The sequence below is a fragment of the Saimiri boliviensis genome, chromosome 2 (assembly GCF_048565385.1).
Source record: "Saimiri boliviensis isolate mSaiBol1 chromosome 2, mSaiBol1.pri, whole genome shotgun sequence".
NCBI classification, from domain to species: domain Eukaryota; kingdom Metazoa; phylum Chordata; class Mammalia; order Primates; family Cebidae; genus Saimiri; species Saimiri boliviensis.
Genome location: NC_133450.1, coordinates 155,108,419 through 155,130,041, shown reverse-complemented (window position 1 = coordinate 155,130,041; position 21,623 = coordinate 155,108,419). Strand labels below are relative to the sequence as shown.

Below are 21,623 nucleotides of genomic sequence, written 5' to 3'. Positions count from 1 at the left end.
CTTACCTTTCAAGTACTTTGAAAAATGCAAACAATAAGTCAGAGAAGTGGTTGGTATGAGCAAGAAGTTTGTCATATACAGTACCAAGAATGTTTTTAAAATGAAAGAAAAAAAAACCCCGGTTTTCAATGTTTTGCCTCAAACCAGAATGGCATGGTCTCTAAGTAAGAATAGCTCATGCCCGTAATCCCAGCGCTTTCGGAGGCCAAGGTGGGTGGATCTCAGCTGAGGTCGAGAGTTCGAGACAATCTGCCCAACATGGAAAAACCCCATCTCTACTAAAAAAAAAAAAAAAAAAAAAAAAATTGGCTGTGCATGGTGGTGCATGCCTGTAATCCCAGCTACTGGGGGGCTGAGGCAGGAGAATTGCTTGAACCTGGGAGGCAGAGGTTGCAGTAAGGTAACACAGCCAGACTCCATCTTAAAAAAAAAGGAATGAAGGAATGCATGTCTATATTCTGAACACAATATGAATTTAACTAATAGAAGCAATAGTTTTCATGGTCTACATACTTCCTACGTCAGGAACTGGGCTACGCACTTTCCTTTCCTTGCTTCCCACACTCGACTGTACATTGTTGGGAGTTTTCCATTTTTACTTTGCTTTTAATGGGATTCTCCACTAAAATACCTGCTTATCTTAGACTCGTGGACAGGTAACTTGGACGATACATAGAAAGCACATTCTCTTAAACATAGTAGGCACTCAATAAGTGTGTGCTGAAGAAATGAATGGAGGGAATTAATTAACTCCATTCTTGAACAAATTATCTGTGTTTCTGAATGTAGCCCTAAAACTCTGCCATTCATATTTCTCAGGAATGCCTCGTATAACTGATACCTTGGTTCCTGATCCATGCATTACTAAGGCGTTTTTACGTCGTTTCTATTTTTAGGGATCCTCTTTCTACAAGTAGAAATGACATAAACCAAGCTCATCTCTTTAGTTTATTTTTTTCTAGAGTCCTTAGCATGCTATATTAACCCGACAAAGCTTAATCTTGTGTTCGTTTCACAATACATTTCATGCAGTTCACAGCTGTGATTGGTTTTACATTGACATTACACATGTTTCGATTCAGCCATGTGAAAGGAGTAATTCTTAATGGAGTTTGTCTCTGAAAACTGTCCAAGCTTAAATAAGCACATGAGGCAGTTCACTCTATTCTTAAGTGCATCTCTCTTTAAAATGCAAGGATTTTTAGCATAAGAATATAATGTCCCCGTTTATAGTCCATTTGCAATCGAACCACTTCCTTTAGGTTTCACATATCCTGAGGAATCCACTTTTACAAAATTGCATTCAAGTATATTATTTAACATTCCAGGTTGGGTTTAGATGCAAGGCTGACCTTCAGCTTTACATCCCCAAATAAATCTTCCATGGACCCAGCCTTCCCAAGACTATTCTTAACATTAGACTCTCTTTTACAATAAACATTCAGCACTAAAGCCACAGAGCAGAGCTATTTGGCATTTTCCAGTGAAGTGCAAGAAGTTAAATAAGTTATGTTTTTATTGCTAATGTATAGAATCAAGCACAGTCACTTTGTCAAACAGAAGGAAAGGGTATACACAAGATGTGGCCTCTCCTCAGATGCCTCAGGGTCAAAATGCACAGAAAATATCACCTGGCCGCCACCCATCCAGCACCACTTTAAGAGGATGTGTTGAGTATTCTCGAGTCTGAGGAGTCAGACCTCTCGTCATAGTCGTCCTCGGTGTACATGGACTGCTTTGACACAATTGGACACCCATCATCAGGGATGGAAATCCGAGGGTCTTCGGTGGCGCGGGCAGGAAGGACGGGCGAGCTTCTGAAGACGCTGGTAGTGTTACTGGGGAAAGGACTGACATACTGGGACCTCAGCTGATACTGCTGCTGCAGCGTCATGGTGTTCCACAGGGTGACATCATTGGGCAAAAAGGGGCTCGACTGGTTTCTCGCCAAAGTATTCCTCAGCATCAGTGGGTACCGGGGTGGCTGGGGGAAAGGGTGCTGCAGAGGCACTGCCAAGGGATTGGGGACAACATTACTAGAGTCGGCAGAAAACCTCAAAGTGTCTGGGACTCGAAAGGCTGATCCCACAGACCATTTGGAAGACGAGATGGGGTAGGAACTCAAGGTGTGTTCAAAGATGTGCCCATTGGAGGGCAACACGAGACTCTCGGGTTCTGCAGAAGTTCGCTCTGCTCCCGTGACTGAGGATCGGCTGGACAGCAGGACTTCCACGGCGCTCACCAAGTCCCCGCCACAGCCCTTGAGGATGAGCTCAAGCACTGTTGGCTTCTGGTTGGGGAATATCTTTTTTAACACTTCAAGCGGTGGTCTGTTGGCTTTCAAGCTGAAGGGCAGAGAAACAGTCCCCGAGGGGCCCTCAATCAGGAGGTGGTTCTGCTCCGCGTGGTACTTGGGGCTGTCAGGGCGGCTCTCAGGGTTGCCTCCATTTTTCTGGACAGCGTACCCTGCTTCATCCACAGACACTACCTCAGGGCTCTCAGGGGTAAAGCAGCCCTTATTCTTTGTCACATCTGGGGAACTCCTCTGGTCAGTGTCTTTGTCACTGAAGACCTCTGTATTCTCTGCTGAGCTGCCATCTCCAAGTCGCTCTTCAGCCAAATCTGAAAAACAGAACAGCTGAGTTAATCTTTTCCTGGTGTGCATAAAGAGGAACAGATATGCTCAGAAGAGCCTGTACACGTGCTTTTTGGAAGAGCAAATGCATCCCAGTGGGTCATAATATACTACAAGACTTTTTAAAAAAATTCAAACTATGTCACTGGCAAATGAAAAAAAAAACCCTCTAAATAAAGAGCTAGAAATCAGAGTGACTTCTTAGAAAGCTTTGGGCAAGGAAGTTTGTCTTCAACATGGAATGGCTACATGAACCTATAACCACGGAAAATGTGGTTCTCACAGCAGTGACAATCTCAGTTGGGAGCGTCTGTGGGACTGCAGGAAACTCCTGGAAGAGCAAAGCTCAGGGAGAAACAGGAAAATGAGCTCAACTTGTCTTCCAGCTCTTCTTCTGCAAATAAGGTCCCCAGTTGTAATCTAGGGACAGCACCATCCAGATAACCACAGGGAATTTTAATATTTTAAATCTATTTCCCATAGGCTGATTTTGTGTTAAATACGTCTTATGAACCAATCTGTGTGTTTCATCAGGTTATCATGTACGATAGAGAGCTAATTCAATTGCTCAAGTGAAAGATAACGCTATCCATTGAAATCTTTCGTAAGAAGCCACTTGAGGGACTGGCAAACTTGGTTGCCAATAACTTGGGCTAGACAGCAAACAAAACCAGCTGTGAATTCTGGATGGCAGGATAAGTTGCTGGAGAGGAAAAAGGAAGTGGCTAGAAAGGGCTAGAAATTGGGCCGGGCGCGGTGGCTCAAGCCTGTAATCCCAGCACTTTGGGAGGCCGAGGCGGGTGGATCACGAGGTCAAGAGATCGAGACCATCCTGGTCAACATGGTGAAACCCCGTCTCTACTAAAAATACTAAAAATTAGCTGGGCATGGTGGCGTGTGCCTGTAATTCCAGCTACTCAGGAGGCTGAGACAGGAGAATTGCCTGAACCCAGGAGGCGGAGGTTGTGGTGAGCCGAGATCGCGCCATTGCACTCCAGCCTGGGCAGCAAGAGCGAAACTCTGTCTCAAAAAAAAAAAAAAACAAAAAAAAAAAAAAAAAAAAAAAAGGGCTAGAAATTGCACAGGAGCATTATCCATCAATGAAACAATGCATCATCACGATCCACAGACACAGCTGGCATGAGGCAGATACATGTCCCTGAACTGTTTTGTTGGTAAAGTTTGTGGAAAAGACTTGAAGATATCTTTTTTCTTAAGCCAGTGAAATTTGAAGATACCATTTTGTATTATATAAAAAGAAGAAGAAGGGAAAAAAGCTCCCAAATAAAGCAGACACTTGCTATAAAGTAAACCAGTTGCAAATTTAACATGTTGACCTAAGAATATTTTTACCTAATGTCTGGTAATATTGCAGGGCTAAGCACACAGAAAAAAGTAAGTCAGAATGCTTTGCTTTGCAGTAGTAAATTCTAACAAGCCTTTATAATAAAGAAACATATTTTGTAGAAGCAAGCTATATGCAAATGGAGTTTTATCCTTTTTTTTTTTTTTTTTTGAGGCAGAGTCTTACTCTGTAACCAGGCTGGAGTGCAGTGATGTGATCTGGGCTCACTGAAACCTCTGCCTCCTGGGTTCAAGCAATTCTCCTGTCTCAGCCTCCTGAGTAGCTGGGACTATAGACACACACCACCACACCTAGCTAATTTTTGCATTTTTAGTAGAGATGGGGTTTCATCATGTTGGCCAGGATAGTCTCAATCTCTTGACCTCGTGATTTGCCCACCTCAGCCTCCCAAAGTGCTGGCATTACAGGCATGAGTCACTGTGCCCAGCCGAGATTTATCCTTTTTTGAAACATGCACTGGCTGTGGCTACTCAAAGCCAGGGTAACTGACTGAAAGATGAAAATTCCTTTTTTTTTTTTTTTCAGAAAGAGTTTCACTCTTGTTGCCCAGGCTGAAGTACAATGGCACGATCTAGGCTGACTGCAACTTCCGCCTCCCAGGTTCAAGCAATTCTCCTGCCTCAGCCTCCTGAGTAGCTGGGATTACAGCCATGCATCACCGCCCGGCTAGTTTTATACTTTTAGTAGAGACAGGGTTTCTCCATGTTGATCAGGCTGGTCTCAAACTCCCGACCTCCGGTGAGCTACCAGCCTCGGCCTCCCAAAGTGCTGGGATTACAGGCGTCCAGCCATTGTGCAAGCCCAAAAGATGAAAATTCTTAATGACTCAGTTGTTGGGTTGTAAACAATTGCTTTGCCTGTGTTTTCTGCTGCCCTACCTGAATGGCCTCATTGTTACCTTCTCTGTGAGCACACCTGATTATGTACAGATAGCCAGCTGGTGAAATTTTATCAACGCAGCTTCCAGAAGCCATCTTGTCCTACACTTGTTTATTTTAAAAGCCTTAAAGGCCCACTTATGAACATTCTTCTAATACAGGATGTATCTAAGTGTAACCAAAAAACAAAACTTTGGTCTTTCAAAAGGCAATAAATATGTGGCAAACATACTGTAAATAATTTTAAAGCACTCTTAAATTACCTCAGTGCAAGTGTCAACATAAATCTCATAGGAATTCATACTTTTCCCAAATTTGCATTTTAATTAAACTGCTTTTTTCTTTAACTGCTTCGTTTTTAATACAAAATGTAAGCTTTCTAATGATTCATTTGCAGCACATACATAAGAAGCCATCTTCACTTTATATAATGACTCTGTGACAAAGACTCTATTGTAGAATGACTATTTTTGTAAGAGAAATTTGACATATTCTCTCCTGCAATTTCTTAGGGTGGGAGACCCAGCTTTTATCTCTTGAGTATTTGAACTCATATAGCATTTGAACTCATGTCCTTGATCCAAAGGAGAAATATAGCAACAAAAAGGCTTCTACAGATTTACTTTATAATCAGCTAGATCTATTTAAATTTTCCTGACTCATGACCCCATACATACTTCTTGGCTGTTACTCTATTATTAAACATTTGAAAATTATTGAACAATTGAAAACACTTGATAATATATGTTAATATACTATCACTTTCGGAAATTGGAAAAACAAGTCAAATACTCTCCCCATATAAATATGGACATAAAGTACTTCTTTCAAGTACTTCTAAAGAGCTTTCTTCTTTTTTTAACTTTAGCCTACATTACTATGATCAGCACCAAGTATTTATATTTCTGCAAGATACTGGGAGAAATAGACTAAAGGATGAAAAACACCAACAAGTCTAAGACTCACACCTAAATCATGGACTTTATATTCTGGAGAAATAAGATGCACATGCAGGAGAAAAAACAAACGGGGCCTTGCAGCATTTGCTAAGCCTCAAATATGACACACATTGTATACCAATCTTCATAGCAGCAGCATACACAATAGCCAAAAGGAGAAAAAACCCAAATGTCCATCAATGCATGAATGTACAAAACATGGTACACACACACACAGTGGGATATTCAGCCTCAGAAGGGAATGGAATTCTGATACATGCTATAACATGGATGAACCCTGACTGCATTAGGATAAGTGAAATACGCCAGACACAAAAAGACAAATACTGTATGACTCCACTTATATTCGATACCAAGAATGGGCAAATTCAGAGGGAAAGTAGAAAGGTGGTGGCCAAGGACTGGGAGGAAAAGGGAATGGGGAGTTATTGTTTAATGGGTATAGAGTTTCGGTGTGGAATGATGAAAAGGTTCTGGAGATGGACGGTGGTGATGGCCACACAACATTTTGAATAAGCTTAATGCCACTGAATTATACACCTAAATACGGTTAAAATTGTAAACTTTATGTTACATGTACTTTACCACAATAAAAAAAGAAAAAATATGTCATACAGTGTCACAGTAACGAGGAGATAATGATGAGATTTTTTTTAAAGCAAGAAAAAGAAATGGTCCTTCTCGGGATAAAAGGTACATAAGCACAGCTGGAAAGCTTAAAGCTCAACTATTTTTAAAAGAATGTGTGAACCAAATAGCTTTGTGTTTTAAAAAGTACCCCTGCCCCCACTTTGGAAAAGTTTCAAACACTGAAAACATATTAGGAAATGGTTTTTTTTTTTGAGGTCTGTCAACCAAATTGACTCTTCCACAGTACACTTCAGGCTCCAGAAGAAAGTGGATCAAACAGCAGAAGGCTAACTTAAAGGAGAATTAGGGAATGAGGTTCCCACTAACGTAATAACTCTACCATTATAAAAATATAGTCTTTTTGGGGCCGGGCGCGGTGGCTCAAGCCTGTAATCCCAGCACTTTGGGAGGCCGAGGCGGGTGGATCACAAGGTCGAGAGATCGAGACCATCCTGGTCAACATGGTGAAACCCCGTCTCTACTAAAAATACTAAAAATTAGCTGGGCATGGTGGTGCGTGCCTGTAATCCCAGCTACTCAGGAGGCTGGGGCAGGAGAATTGCTTGAACCCAGGAGGCGGAGGTTGCGGTGAGCCGAGATCGCGCCATTGCACTCCAGCCTGGGTAACAAGAGCGAAACTCCGTCTCAAAAAAAAAAAAAAAAAAATATATATATATATATATATATATATATATATATATATATAGTCTTTTTTTTTTTTTTTCCAAGGTAGCAACAGATACACCATCCCAGTCAACTGAATACAGGATTCAGCAGGATTACAGGATTACAACTCTGACAATACAAAATTCTACTTTGTACCTATTTTCCCTTTGCCCTGCTACTGGGACATGCTAGTGCATCATGCACTTCTGGTTACTTGTCAAGGAGTGGCGATTGATAAGATTATGCTGAATCCTCCACACTTTCTCCGCAGGTTTCTGTGTTGATCACCCACTCCAACAGGGTATCTGGCTGTGCTCAAAATATGAGAAAAACTAAAAGGATGTCTCAGGAATCAAATCTACAAATTCAGGGTATATCAACCAGCTGAGCTTAGCACTGTTTATACTGTGTTCAACGGAAAGACAAAGATGATGAAAGAAGCAACAAGGAGAGAATTGTGAGGTTCATGCACCAGAGCCACACCAAAGTCCTGCTAAGGAGTGCTGGGTGAGTGGAATCCCCATCAACATCTAGGTTTTTGGGGCTTTCAAACCAGGCAAAGGAAGACTCGCCTCTAACTTTGCACCAAGAATAATTCACCAAACAACAATTTCTGAAGGGCAGAATATACAGTCCCTGCAATTCTGTGGCACTATGGTGTCTAGTACTGGTTGTATTGTAAATTATTCTATTATAAATACAGACTTGCACAAGTAATTATAGAGGGTGAGTTTTGAGCCCAGTGATAAAGTATAATAACAGGTATTTCTTTACATCTCAAGATTATTTCCTAAATAAACTTTACAAATCATTCTAGTTGGTTTAAAACACAAAGGCTTTTTCAGACATAGAAATGTGAAACTCCCAACTAACAAAATAAAATAGGAAATAATCCTGAAACACTTTGCCTTCTTTCTTCTTGAAACTGAAACCCTAATTCCTAAGACATTAAGAGTATATTTCAACTGATAATATTTTTGCCCCTGGTAGATAGGTGTAGAAAGTCCAAACTATTAGTCAAACGAGAAAGTATCAATTTTATCAAATATTACAAATAGTATTGAAAGTGACGAGTATGCTGTTTCTATTGCTAAACATGTAGCTATTTTTAAAATCTTACTAAATATTCACTCTTCCAATTCATGGGGCAGAAACATTTATAGCCATCTCTTAAATAAACAGCACTAGGGTAAAAAAAGGTTTTTAAAAGAAGTAGACATTCAATTGAAAAGAAAAAGTTTTTCTGTAGATAACAATGGTACCAACGTCAAAATATATATGCCACAAGATGACTACAAAACTTTTTTTTTTTTTTTGGTACAAGACTTTTAGCTAAGGAGAGAAAATTAACACTTATAAAAGTGACTTTCAATCTAAAATTATAGTTTGAAAATGTAACTTTCTTTAGGGAAGTTTTTCATATGAAAATGCAATTTAGTAAAAAAAAATGTGTAATTTGAAATACTTTGAGAAAGTCTACCACATGAGAAACAAACATTCTACTCAAGATGCATAAATGTGAAAAATCTTTCTGACTTAGATGTTATAGGCTGTATCCATTATATCCAGTTATATCTACAAAAATAAAATAGTTCTTACATACAGAATGACAACACAGAAAAATTAGCATAGAGAGGAATATTTCCTAGCTCAAAAGTCACTGGAGTCCCCCACCCCTTTTGAAATCATGTCACACATTCTGAAACATAGATTGTCATATCCTCATCCAGGCAAGGGAGGGAGCCCAAGCAGGATGAACTTCCACAGACCATTGCCTAGTCCAAATTCTAACCACAGAGAAACATTTCACATTTTCTGTTATCTTTATCTCACACTGAAAGTGATGAATTTTAAAAAAAAAATCTGAATAGTTGAAGATCTAAAGAACACCAGGGTATGATCTCACTCTAAAAACCTTCCTTTCTTCCTGTGTGGGTTGCTGGGGTAGTGGAGGGTTGTAAAAAGTTATATATATCTTTATCTCACACACACACACACACACACACACACACACACACACACACGCACGCCATCCTTTGCTTTTTAAAAAATCATTAACAACACTGAATTAATAATGTATGAGGGAATCAGAGTGGTTCCTTGACACTAATATTTTAGGGGAATATTACTAGAGATAGGACTGGGCTTAAGAAAGTATGGTTTATAACTGTGGACCTCATATATTTTGTAAAAATTTAGTTTTTCTTTCTTTCTTGACTCAGAAGGAAATACCTTCCAAGAAGCAGAGGAGAAATTACCTGGAAATCTACATGTTTATTTGGTACCTTCAAAAATGTACCTGTCTATCATCCATCTATTTAACAAATGCCTTACTATGCTCTCATGTACGGTGCTGGGTAAGATTATACAGAGATAATCAAAGCATTGCCTCCTGACCACTGAGAGGCTTACAGATTACTAAGCAATCTTTTTGTAAAATTCCAAGTAAGCTGCAGTTGGTCATATTTTACAGTGGAATACAGCAAATAACTCCAAGGATAGCAGCTGGGCAGACCATGGTGTCTTCACAGGAGGCACTATTGTTTTAAATGCTCACATATAAAGATTATGGATGCCAGAGATCTATACTGAACTAAAGAAAGTAATAGTGGGAAAAAAGTGGAACACTGGTCCCAGCTCTGTAAAATTTATGTCTGCTTAGTTGTTGTAATCAAGAGATTGGAGATTTTGTAAAGGACTGATATGCTGAGCGTTAAGTTTTTCATAATTATTACTGTTATTTGGTGCTTAATCGTGCCTTTTACAGCTGTTTATACAATAAAATGCAAAAATAAATAAATAAATAAAACCCACACCTAGTTATTTTCGTTTCCCTTCTGAGAACAGTAGTATGTGTTGCGCTGCTGGGGCAAAGGGATGGCTCACTAAATCGGTGTGGGACATAACTGGCACAATCACAAGGTGGTGGACCTGTGAGGACCAGCTGTCCCACCACGGCATCCTCCACCTTTGCCATGAGCATCCATGCATACACCATCAAGGCCGCACAGGACTAGACAAGGGGGTCCAAGGGCCTGCGCAGCTAATGGCTAAGGGGCTGTAACACGTTAAAAGGGGGGAAAGAAAGGAACAAAGCAATAGGTGAGGAAGAAGGGAAGAGGAAGAGGCGGCAGGTGGGCAGGCAAATGGCTTTTTACTGGGCTCAGTCCTCTTTCCTGTCAGGAAGAAGTGCAACATTTCCAGAAAGGGACTCCAAGTTCTCCTGGGACTTTGATTTAGGAAGATTTATTCCTTTTCTCTCTGTAAAGCTGTTAGCAGAAAGTGCTGACTGGCTGCAGCAAAGAATTTCTCATCAATGCTCTTTGATTGTATTTTGCAAACAAAATGCCTGTTGCTTGGTAACATTTCACTTGAGCCTGACCTTCTCCGAAAGTTATTGCTATCAGATTCGATTTACACTGTCCTCCTGTGATTACTGTAATCTTTTAAACCCGGGAGTTCATCCATCAGGGAAAAAAAAAAAAAGTTGGTTGTGTAAGTCGAGGGCACGGCCATCCTCCAGATTTATAACACCAAGGAGTGATTTGGAGGTGGGGAGGGGTTCTTTCTCAGATGGCAGTACAACTCTAGTTCCTAGATGTGGAACACACTCTCATTTTTCCTGCCAACTGGTCCCCAGATCCACACGACAGACCCCAGCGCTTCCCCCACACCAGTCCCATGCAGATCAGGCTCTGCAGAGAAATAACTAGGAAATGAATACAGGCAGTACCTTCGTGGGTACTGGGGCTGGGTAAGGAAGGCCAAGGCCTATGGTTGCCAGGTAAAATAACAGGACGTCCAGTTAAGTGGGAACGTCAGATTAATAATGAAGAATTTCTAGTAAAAGTATGTCCCATGCAATATTGGCATCCTATTTTTTGTTTGCATGATTTTTGCAAAAGCTGGCAACTCACTTTGGGACTTTGGACTCCTCCCTTGGGAAGGAGCGGGTAGTAAGCTCAGGACGAGCAGAGAGGGAGTGGTGGCAAGATCTGGGCATGGGAGAGACAAGGGATGTGGCTGTCTCTGTGTGATTCCTGAGCTGCCCACAGTGAGCGCGGAAAGAGCTGCCTGCTGCAGGCGTCGAGGAGCTGGGCTCAGCTGCAGCTCCGACCCCCTGGTGCAAGGGGATAGCGGCAGTCCAGTGTGGCCGCAGGGTCCCCCCCCTCCACTGCCCCCAATCTTTACCCCTACCTTGAGCCTGCTGGGGCCAGGGTCCCAGTCCTGGGCCAGTTGCCATCAGCTCCCCAACACACACACCATCTGTACTACATGCAAACCAGCCAAGCCAAGAGCTGGGAAGACCCCTCCCTGGCAGCGGCAGCATTCCAGCCCCAAGAGCCAGCCCTGGGGTGGGGTTTGGAAGAGATCTTAGTGCCTGTATGTGTATTCCTTTTTATTTGGTTGTGTTTTGTTTTTTAAAATGCAACTGAGTCAAACCCTTGTTTTTTAAAATGTTTTTTAAATTTTGTTTTTTAAAATGCAACTGAGTCAAACCCTTGTTTTTTAAAATGTTTTTTAAATTTTGTTTTTTAAAATGCAACTGAGTCAATGGGTTTGATTTGACTCACCTTCAAATCAAGCCGTCTTAAAATGAGACCCTGTTTTTCAATTCACAGGTACATTTTCTTCATAAATGGTTTTTGGGTTTTTCCTGCTTTTCATTTCCTCCTAGCCAATAGTCAGAGGGTTTCCCAACCTGGCCTGGACCAGTATTCCATAATACCCACTACACTTGCAGGTGCTTTACTGTGGGAAAAAAATAAAGAAAAAAAAGGAAGTGGATCTGGTAGGACCCAATCAAGCTGGAGCAGAAAAGCCCAGAGGCAAGCATAAAGATGCTAGGAGGGGCAGGGCAAGAGGAAAAATAAAATAAAAGCAGTTTTCCAAAATCTCCTTACTTCTCCCCCATAGTTATCTTGTTTGCTCCACCCCCGTCCCGCAATAAATCAACAGAAAAGAAGATCCTATTTTCCCATTTAATCCTGCTCTCTTATTCCTAACCAACTACGGTTTTGATTTCTTTCTCCCTTTAAGAGCATTTAAAAGAATGTGTGTACATATTCATTTTGATGGCAGATAGAGACCCACGAAGAATCTATAGCCAAAGATCTTTCTTCTCCTCACACCAAAGTCTAAGGCAACCCAGGAGACTCCCCTGGAAGAAAAGTTGGGGGTGGGGAAGGGAGCCACAACACAAAAATGTAATTTTAGCTTTTCACCTTGGCGGTGACCCTTAACTTCCCTCAGCTCTTGAGCCCACATCCTGAAAGCCTGGCTAGCCTTGTTGAGACTACTGATTCAGATACACTAACAGTTGGAAGATCTTCATGCCTCCTCTATTTTCATGGGGAGAAGGAGTATTAGAAGAATGTAGAAGGAATTTAGAAGAATAAATGAACTCAACAGTGTATGTATATATACATATATAGAAAAATATACAGCTGATATTAGAATTTAAATTTAAGCTACAGATACAGCTTTTAATAGATATATAGCTTAATATATCTATATATGCAAATATTTAGCTTAACAAATCTATATATAGCTTAAATCAAAATATTGGGCTCAATCAAAATCTAATAATTAATTCCAGGTACATCATAGATGGTAATCAAAGAGCAGGAGAAGTCTACATTCAAAAAGAAAAAAGAAAACTTCATAACTAGAAGTAAAAACCACTAGAATATGAAAATTTTCCTTAAAAACACCACACATTGAAAGGGATATTCAACATACTACACCATTAGATGAAATAACTCCAGTCCTTTAAAGAATCTAAAGCAAAATTTGAGAAAAATTTCTTCCAGTTACAAAACTGAGTTTTGATGTGAATACACCACTCCCTAAACTGGGTGATTTTTCTCCAGTGATTCACAGCAAACATACACTTTCGAAGGCATGCGCTTTTCTCAAAGATTTCTTGAGAGGAAAGACTCCATGTGCTTTTGTGTACAAGAAAAAAAAATTCTCTCTCCAAAGCTATGTACTAAAGAGGCCCTTTGCCCTGCAAAAAGACCAACCACATTTTAAAAATCAAAGTTCACAAAGTAATAGATCTACACTGCCAGCAGATATTTAAAGATTTCTGCTGGTCTATCTATTTAATGTACATGTGGACCTACTATTCCAATAGAGATTTGCTTACTCTCTACATATAGTGAACTACTTATCCAGGAGTAGTTCCGACATCCTTCTAAACACACATGGAATGTTATACACAAATACATTATCAGAACAACTGCAAAAAGGGTATAATACATATAGCAACAGGCAGTCTCAGTGGGCAGTTGTCTCCAACTTAAACCCCTAATGCAGTTTATTCCTACCAGCACTGCGCAGAATGGATCCGATTGTCGGCTTGTCTTCCTAAACAATTATCTATTATTCTCCTTTCTCCCCACTTCCCATCAGATTAGTGATTGGCTTTTTCAAAAAAAAAATGAATTATGGGGTCAAATCAATTGAAAGAAGAAAACAAAAGTTGTGTACATCAATATGCAAGGTATGGGGTGGGGGTGACTAGCTGGAATCTGAGCCCCCTGATGCCTCAGTCCCCCAAAGTCATCACTTTGACCTCTCCTTGAGATAAATCGTATTCTCTTTTGCAATTACCTGTTTTCAGTTTGGAAGGCTCAGGCTATCACCAAGTATTAGGTAGGAGTAAAACAGAGCACAGCTCTGGTTTGTCCAGTTGAAATCTGTTTCCTTTTTGTATTCTCCCAAAGCATGTATCCTGCTGCCGCTGCTGCAGCTGCTACTCGGCCTTTCTGCCTGCCCTCACTCCTCCTCCTCCTGGGGTTGTGTTTTTAGTTTTGTGACTCTTTAGAAATCATGAGCTTTGGCTATCCCAAAGAACACTCTGAAGAACACAGGATGTGAAAGGAATCCCCTTGGACAGAGACCACAGAACCCAATGCCCATCACAGGAGTGCTGTCGGGCAGGTGGCCACTGCAAAATGCTACCTCTGACATTAACTCAGACCTCTGCCCTAGTTCTGGGGGAAACGGAATCAGAGAAGCTGGAAATGGGAAAAAAATTAAGAAAATATATTGGTACAAATCCATTTCTAGAGCTGAGACCAAACTCCTCCTAGTTACTTGTTCAAACCTATGAGAGAAAAAAAAACACTAAAATCTTTTTCTCCTTCTCTCATTCCTCTGTGGCAAATCCATAAATATAAAAAGATGAGACAGACAAAAGAGAGGACTGGTGAGCATTCCTGAGAAATGTTTATATGCTAACTTGGATTAAATATCCACAAAATCCAAGTTCAGCAAACTCTCTTCCATCTTTAAAATTCCCAGCCCTTCTCTCACACAGGCTGTTCTCAGAGCTTCAGGCCTGAATAGCATGACTGAAAGACAGGGCAGAAGACCAGACCTGCCAGCCACCCATCGACTCACCACAAAACAGGTGAGTCTGCATCGTTTCCCCAGCTGCACAGGATCCAGACAAGCAGTCCTGTGCTCCTGAAAGCCTCTCTCCAGAAGCTAGGGTACTGTCTTTAGGGAGTTGGCAGGTCAGTGTAGGTACCAGCTTTGCCGCAGTTCTACCTACAGGAGGGCTCTGGACCTTCCCCCTACTAATTCCAGCACGCCTCCTTCCGGGAGAAGGTGGGCCGTTTTCCTTTGTGCATTTGACCCAGAGAAACACCAAACACATGTCCCCTGAATTTCAAGAGCCATCAGAAGAGCTCTTGGGCTAGGCAGAACCGCAATCTAGAAATTCCCCAGGAGGAAAGAGACTAAGACACCCAACTCAGGCCTGCCAAGCTCAGGAGACCTGGAGGAGAGAAACGGATGGGTGGTGGGGGATCAGATTTTGTTTTTTATTTCTTTAAACCACGAAGACAACTGAGGGCAGCCTGGGGAACGGTGTTAAAGGATCTAGGAGGTTCTGCAAAGGAGTGAATTCTGGCGCACCAGGTCCGGCTATCAGCTCAGGAGCCTTTTGGGACCTTTTTACGATCATTGCTAAATGGAACTTCTTTCACCAGTTACAACAGTCTGGAGGCCACGGAGCAAAGTTAGAAGGGCCATGGGGCAAAGCTAGAAAGGCCATGGGTTCTTAGAGTTGGAATGCTCGTCCTCACTCAAATTTTCCTGGGCCCTGGGCCGGGCCGGGCAGCTTAGAGTCAGCCAGTGCTGGGCCTTGGCTCCTTCCCTACAGCTACCCATTCCTACCCACAAATGCGAGGCCCTCTAAAACCCGCAGCCCAGAAAACTCTGCCCCACGTAGGGCAGTGTGCCCGCCTGCGTTTTAATTTGGTCCCGTCTCGATCCGTTTATCTCTCTACTCAATCTGACACGTTCCCCTTCAACCTGGGGAAGGCTCCTGGCGACCCTGATGCACAGTCCCGTGGTGTGGCTCCCCGGAGGCGCCCTCCCGGCGGGCGCGAGTGCCACTCGCGCCGGGTCCAGACTCAGCCGGCTTCTCCTGGGAGAGGAAACACCGGCCTGGCGGAGGGTAAGAAGGAAAGCTCCGCCAAACCCACTTCCCAAAACCTTGCCTCCAGGCCTTCCAGGCGGAGCTGCAGCAGGCACTCCGAAGCTGCCCAAGCGCCCGGCCAAACTCCCGCACAGCAGACGCTCTTACCTGGCTTGGCGAGCTGCGTCTGCAGAACCCCGGGCTGCGGCTCCGAGGTCCAGCGCAGAGCGGCGGCCGCGGCCAACTCGGCAGCAGGGCGCGGCGGCGGCGGCTGAGACGGCTGAGAGGCTGGCGGCGGCTGCGGGGCGGCGGCGGCGGCGTCCCCGGGCTGCGGGGGCCCGGGCAGTGCGCGCAGCGAGTCGGGGATGAGGCTCTCCAGGCTCTCGTTGGCTTGCTGCCGGCGTAGCGCCACCTGCGCCGCCATGACCCTCTGCCGCTCGATGATGAGGATGCACTTCTCGCAGGTGCAGTCCTTGAAGCGGCAGTAGCGCTTGTGGCCCTTGAGCCAGGAGAGCACGCCGTGGTTGCGGCAGCGCGCGCACTTGGGTGTGCGCTGCAGGGGCGCCCGCGGCGGCTGCGACACCGGGCCGCCCATGTACAGGTAGGGGGAGCCGTAGCCGTTCATGCCCCAGGCTCCCGGATGAGTTGGCAGGCTGGAGGCGGGAGCCGGCCAGGGAGCACTGGACGGCGGGGTTGCGAGGCACGCTCAGGGGCGGCCTCCGGGCGGGGCGACCCTTGGTCCCGTAGCCCAGTGGTTGGGTGTGCCCCGGAGCGGCCGGAGGTGCCGCAGCAGTCTCTCCAGCTCCCTCGGCGCTCACAGCTTGGCCTCCCGGCTCGCGCCCAGCCAACCCCCAATGCGGGCCGCTGCTTTGGGCGTGCAGCCGAGTCGGCACTTCCTCCCTTGCTAAGGCGCAGCGGCGGCTGCAAGGAGCGGGCGAGAGCTCTGATTAAAGTCTGAACCAGTTCGTCTGCAGCTCCCTCGCGCGCTGGCAGGACCCAGCACCTCCTCCGCCGCCCTCCTCCAACCCCTCCTCCTTCCCACCGCCACCCCCACCCCTGGGGTCCCGGTCTCCTTGCACTCCCCGCCCCACGCCTTCCTCCTCCTTTGCTCCCCTCAGGTCCCTGCACTTCACCTTCCTTGCCACCTGCAGCCAGGCCACGCTCGCGGGGGCGCTCACGGCCCCCTCCTCCAAGTCCTCTCCGCTACCCGAGCCTTCAGCGAGAGACTGCTGCGCTCCGGAACGCGGCGTGCTCGCGGGGCGGAGAAGGCGAGGACCAGCGAGAGTGAGGGTGGGGGTCCATGTAAGGGAGTGAGGTGGCCGCTCCCTTTCTCTCTATTCTCCTCCCTTCAGTCCTGCTGTGGCCGCGTTTGTCTGAGCCCAAGGCCGCTTTTATCCCGACGTTTGGCTGCAGAAACTCAGCTCCGGGAGAACCCGAACCTATGGGAGTGTTGGGGGTGCACTACAGACCTGGGTGGAGTTTAGGATAGGGGATTGGAGTGATGTTGGTTTGGGAAAGTTAGGCTCTTTTATTTCCTTTTAAAACGTATTTTTTAAAATCTTTTGTTGCTTTGGGAGAAAATGTTTGTGAGGATCTGCCGGCCGAAGGATGACTTTTTTTTTTTTTTTTTTTTTTTTTTTTTTTTTTTTTTCTGCAGGCAAGTTTTACTTTACCCTCCTCTCCATGTTTTAATATAAAACAATATGCTGAAAGGTCAGGGACATACGTGCTCCCGGAAAGAATTTGCTAAGCGCCAGGTGTAAACTTTCAAGGAGCAGACGCAGAAGCCGCATTAGCGCCCCCAAAGTTATCTCTTCCCTCTCTCCCAGCAGCCACTGGAAGCAAACGGAGGTCTGGAACCAGCCACTCAATTCAAATCCCCAAGGATTCAGTTATTTAGTTATGGATATGGGATAGGGCCACTTTTCACCCCTTAACCCACAGGCCCCAGTCATAGATATCTTGGGGGAGAGGGCCCTTGCACGAGATGACAGCAGAAAACTTCGTTTAGATTATTTGCGTGTTCCCATTCTCCCAGGAGTAGCCGGTTTGGCCTAGTGCAGACTATCACTATATATGCACAAGCAAGGCCCTCCCCCTCGCTCCTCGCCCCTGCCCATCAGCAAGCAAACAAAAACCAAAAACAGGTGGATACACTGGAAGCAGGACAGCACAATAGCTCTATGCGAAGCGGGGCAGTTCCAGAGACTTCGGTGGGTACGCTTCTAAGAGTGTTTGCACCAAGCTCATCTCCTGGCGGGGAATCGAATGCTAGATGAAAGCGGGCAAGTCCGCTGCAATGACCGACCCCTCATGGGCACAGAGGCCCTTGTACCTCCAGGAGGCTGCTTTTCTTCCTTGTCTCCGTACTCCCCTGAAAGTAAGCAAACAACCCGAAAACGTTCCTCTGGTGTTTGCTGTGAATTCAAGGGAAGCACCTCCAGGCGTTCTAGCAGCCAACCCTCTGCCTATAAGGCTGGTTCGCGGAGGAGAGGAGGGTTTAAAACCGAACCCGGTTGTGTGTTTCCCTTGAAGTCTTTAGCTGTCCCGTATCATACACGTCCGTGAGATGGGGATCGCGGGAGACTGACCTGGAGTGTGGACAAGAAGCCCTAGCATTCGAGTAGGAGGCCATCCTCCAAAGCCGCGTGGGGTAGGGACCCCTCGGTCTTGCCCCTTCCCCCACCACTTTAATCCTTCCTCTAGTCTCAGCCTTCTCTAAGAAAACAAGCCCTAAAGCACAACTGGAAGAAATTTCGTAAGCTCTTGGAACGGGAGGCAGAGGTCGCTCGCAGCCCTGTAGGCCCGAGGCTAGGAAGTGCGGAGCTGAACGCGAGTCATTAACGCGCCGAGGTATAGAGGGCCACGAATGACACTTTATCTGAAAACTACCGCGCCGAAACCTCCAGGTCTCTTGGAAACGTGGGGATCAACGACTTTTTTCAAAACCAAATTTCTTCCGATTTTCTTCAAATGGTCAGTGAAACGAGAGAGTAGAAAGAACTTGAGCATGAATAAATTTTAAAAAGGAAAGCAGAAGAGCTCTGCACCAGGTTTGTGGGGGCATTCTCACTACCAAGGCGACCCCTCTTCCCCGTTCCTCCCTCGGTCACCTAGCCACCCTAACTCCTTGCCACTCAAACGGTCTGGCATTATTTGGGCCCTGGGGCCCGTTTCACTCCGGTGCACATCGGGGGCTGAGATCTAAATACTCATTTGATATAGTGCAGTAATCCTTTTCTCATATTTGATGGGAATGTTTTCCATATCCCAGTATTTGACAACATCTCCCTATAGGGACAGGTTTGTATTTATGTTGGTAAAATGTCCCCTGCCTCAAAGTCTATTGTAACCCAACACCTGACAACCCCGAGTCCCATTTCTGTTTGCAGAAAGGGTTTATTCAAGCACATAATGGGATCCCAGCAGAAAGCCTTTCAGAACAAGGGGCTATGGTAAACTTCACCACATGAACTCCGTTTCCAGGGCTATTAAGCTTTTAATTGGAAAATAGCAGAGGAAATTTCAAGGTGACTATAACGTGTTAGCAGTTACTGCAGAGAAGAAAAGCCTGAGCGGGAATGAATGTAGAAAGCATATGGTCCAAATCACATTTAGGAGGAGCGGCCTGCTTCTACTAAGTCCCCGTAGCTTACACACGTATGGGAAAAATCATCAAAGAAATTGGAAAGGGAAGGGGGAGGATTACAAGTAAATGTCACCTCACTAGACTAGATCCACTGGTGCTCTCCTCTGGATGGTGTGTGTTCTCAAACCGCAATTAACTGAGTAGAACTGTGGCAGATAACAGTGGAAGAGCGAAAAATAATGTGCATCTGTGGGTCTTTCTCAGCACGAAATATCGCTGGGTTTGTGTGTGTATATGTAAAAGCTCAGGATGCAGGTACCCTTGCTGAGAAAGTCAGGATGTTCTGACTCCAGATTTGGGAGTTCTGGTAGGTGCTCCTCATCCAACTAATAGGTAATCAAAACGGCAGTTTCCGATGGTCCCGACTGTCACAGGAAATTCTCTGCTGGGTTCTCATGGAAGTGGCGGGGTGTGTGTGTGTGTCGGGGACGGGGGGGTGTCAGGGTTCCTATTTCACCATTTTCATTGCGACCACGGTGATGTTGGTGCAGACAGATGCTGGAAGCCTGAGCGTGCAGAAACCCCTGTGAAAGCAGGAAAACTTGTCCCCTCTCCCTGTGCGCGACCCTAACTCAGCTCTCACCCCGTCAGCTTCACGACCTCGCTCTTCGGCCGGCTTCAAAGTGAAAGGGGTTGGGGAAGTCTAGCCAGGCGGTAGGACAGCCAGCAGTCAATTTCTGAAGATGGCGATAATGTCCTGGTTCTCCCTCGGTTGGTTGGGGACAGACTTACGCAAACCCCCCATGAGATCCCCGAAGCCGCCCTCCGGGGCCAGGGGTGGAGAGCAGAGGCCGCCTGGGGTGGGGGAGATGGCTGAACCCGCGTCGCGCGGCCGGGGGACACCGCTGAACAGAGGGGAAGGTCCCGGACCGTCCTGTCCCCACACCGTTTTGGCAGGGAAGGAGACGGGCCGCAGTCGGAGGCCTGCTCGAGACCCCCACGTGCCGACGCCTTTTGGAACAAACGGGGAGCGGAACGGCCTGTTACTTCGCTGGCCCTGAGCCGGCCGGGCGGCAGCAGCCAGGCCCTTCCTGTTCTCGAACCGTCGAAGCCAGCAGAGGCTCACGCCTAGGCGCCAACCCGCTCACCCCTGCGGATTCCTCAGACCCAGCCCGGATACAAGACCGCGCCCGCCTTTGATGGGGCCGAGGTGTCGCTACCGCACGGCTGCCTCCGAGCGCCCAGAGCCGCGACCTCAGCCGCGCGCTGTCGAAGGAACTGGAAAAGCGCGCGCCTGGGGCGCTCCCCGCTGGGCGCAGCCGCCGGTCCGCTCTGGCCTCGACCCCCGATCGGGAGCGCCCGCAGCGGACCCGACGCGGAGGAGCGGGAGGGCGCGAGTCCGGCTGGGCGCGTCGGCCAGGCCCCCACACCGCCTCGGGAGGGTGACGGGTCGCGAACCCTGTCTACCCCAAGTGCGAGGGAGAAAACACGTCTCCGCCAAGGTACAATGAGCAGCGCCGATTCTCAATCTTAAGATCGTGTTTTCCCTGCGACTTTAAAACACAGAGGCCGAGGAAGTACTTTCAGGGCATGTAAGCGACACGAAGGGACAAGCGAGTTTCTGTTCCTCAGAACGCTGGCTCTCAGGGCTCTGGGGCACTTCTTCCCCGGGACGGGCCACTTTTTAAAAACCTCACCCGCCCCCCCCGCCTCCTCCCTCGCAGCCCTGAACAAAGACCAGCCGCGGGAAAAGCAGACGGCTGTGCGCGCTTCTGGGAAAGCTTTCGGCGTCACAGGCCCGAGTAGAAGAGGGGAAGCCCCGGGAAGAGTGGGCCAGGCAGAGGCGCCCTGCGGGGACACGGGAACCGGGAGCAGTCAGGCGGAGGGGCGCTCGCCGGTCTAACAGAGGCCGGGGCCCTCCCCTCCTTTTCCCGACGCGGGAGCCTTCGGGGCGGGGCAACTTCCGGAGTGCCCGGGGTCCCGCCCACCACGCGCGCCCCACCTGCTGCTCCCTCCCCGGCTGTGCGGGCCGCGGCTTTCAGCGGTGGAAAAGTTTGGTTTGCTAGTTGTTTGCACCGGAGGGCTGCCGGGGCGGCGAGGGGAGGAACTGAAACACGTGGCGAAGGAGGGGCGGGTCCCCGCTTCCTCGGGCAGGCGGGTGGGGGAGGGGCAAGGGGACGCCTTTTAAAGGTGATGTTCACGAACGGTTGACCGACCGTGGCCCAGTTTCTAAGGCGCGGGGCCCAGAAGACTGTGGGTCTAAGGCCTAGTTCGCGTGTGCGCCGAGGGCGTACGAGAGCCGGGGCCCCGCACCAGTTTCCCGGGCGAAATTCCCAGAGGGGCAGCCCCAACCCTCATTCCCTGGGGGACGTGGCCTGGCGGGGGAAGCGGACGGGCCTGGCGGGGGAAGCCAAGGAACATTCCCTATCCCTCGACAGGCTGCCCTTAGGGTTTCTTTGTAAAGCG

The 21,623-nt window shown here is 46.6% G+C and overlaps 1 protein-coding gene across 1 annotated transcript; it reads right to left on the bottom strand.

The window, feature by feature from the left end:
- Positions 1–934: 934 nt before the first annotated feature.
- DMRT3 (doublesex and mab-3 related transcription factor 3) lies at positions 935–16,252 on the bottom strand. The gene is made up of 2 exons (XM_039461469.2): positions 15,737–16,252; positions 935–2,622 (listed from the first exon to the last, which is right to left on the bottom strand). Exons 1-2 carry the CDS (start codon positions 16,191–16,193, stop codon positions 1,658–1,660), a joined length of 1,422 nt encoding a protein of 473 aa, XP_039317403.1. The 5' UTR covers positions 16,194–16,252; the 3' UTR covers positions 935–1,657.
- Positions 16,253–21,623: the final 5,371 nt, after the last annotated feature.

Coding starts and splice junctions, on each gene's coding strand:
- DMRT3 (XM_039461469.2), bottom strand. CDS start 16,193: ATGAACGGCTACGGCTCCCCCTACCTGTACATGGGCGGCCCGGTGTCG. Junction 2,623..15,736: donor GACGCAGCTCGCCAAGCCAG/GTAAGAGCGTCT, acceptor TCTGTTTTTCAG/ATTTGGCTGAAGAGCGACTT.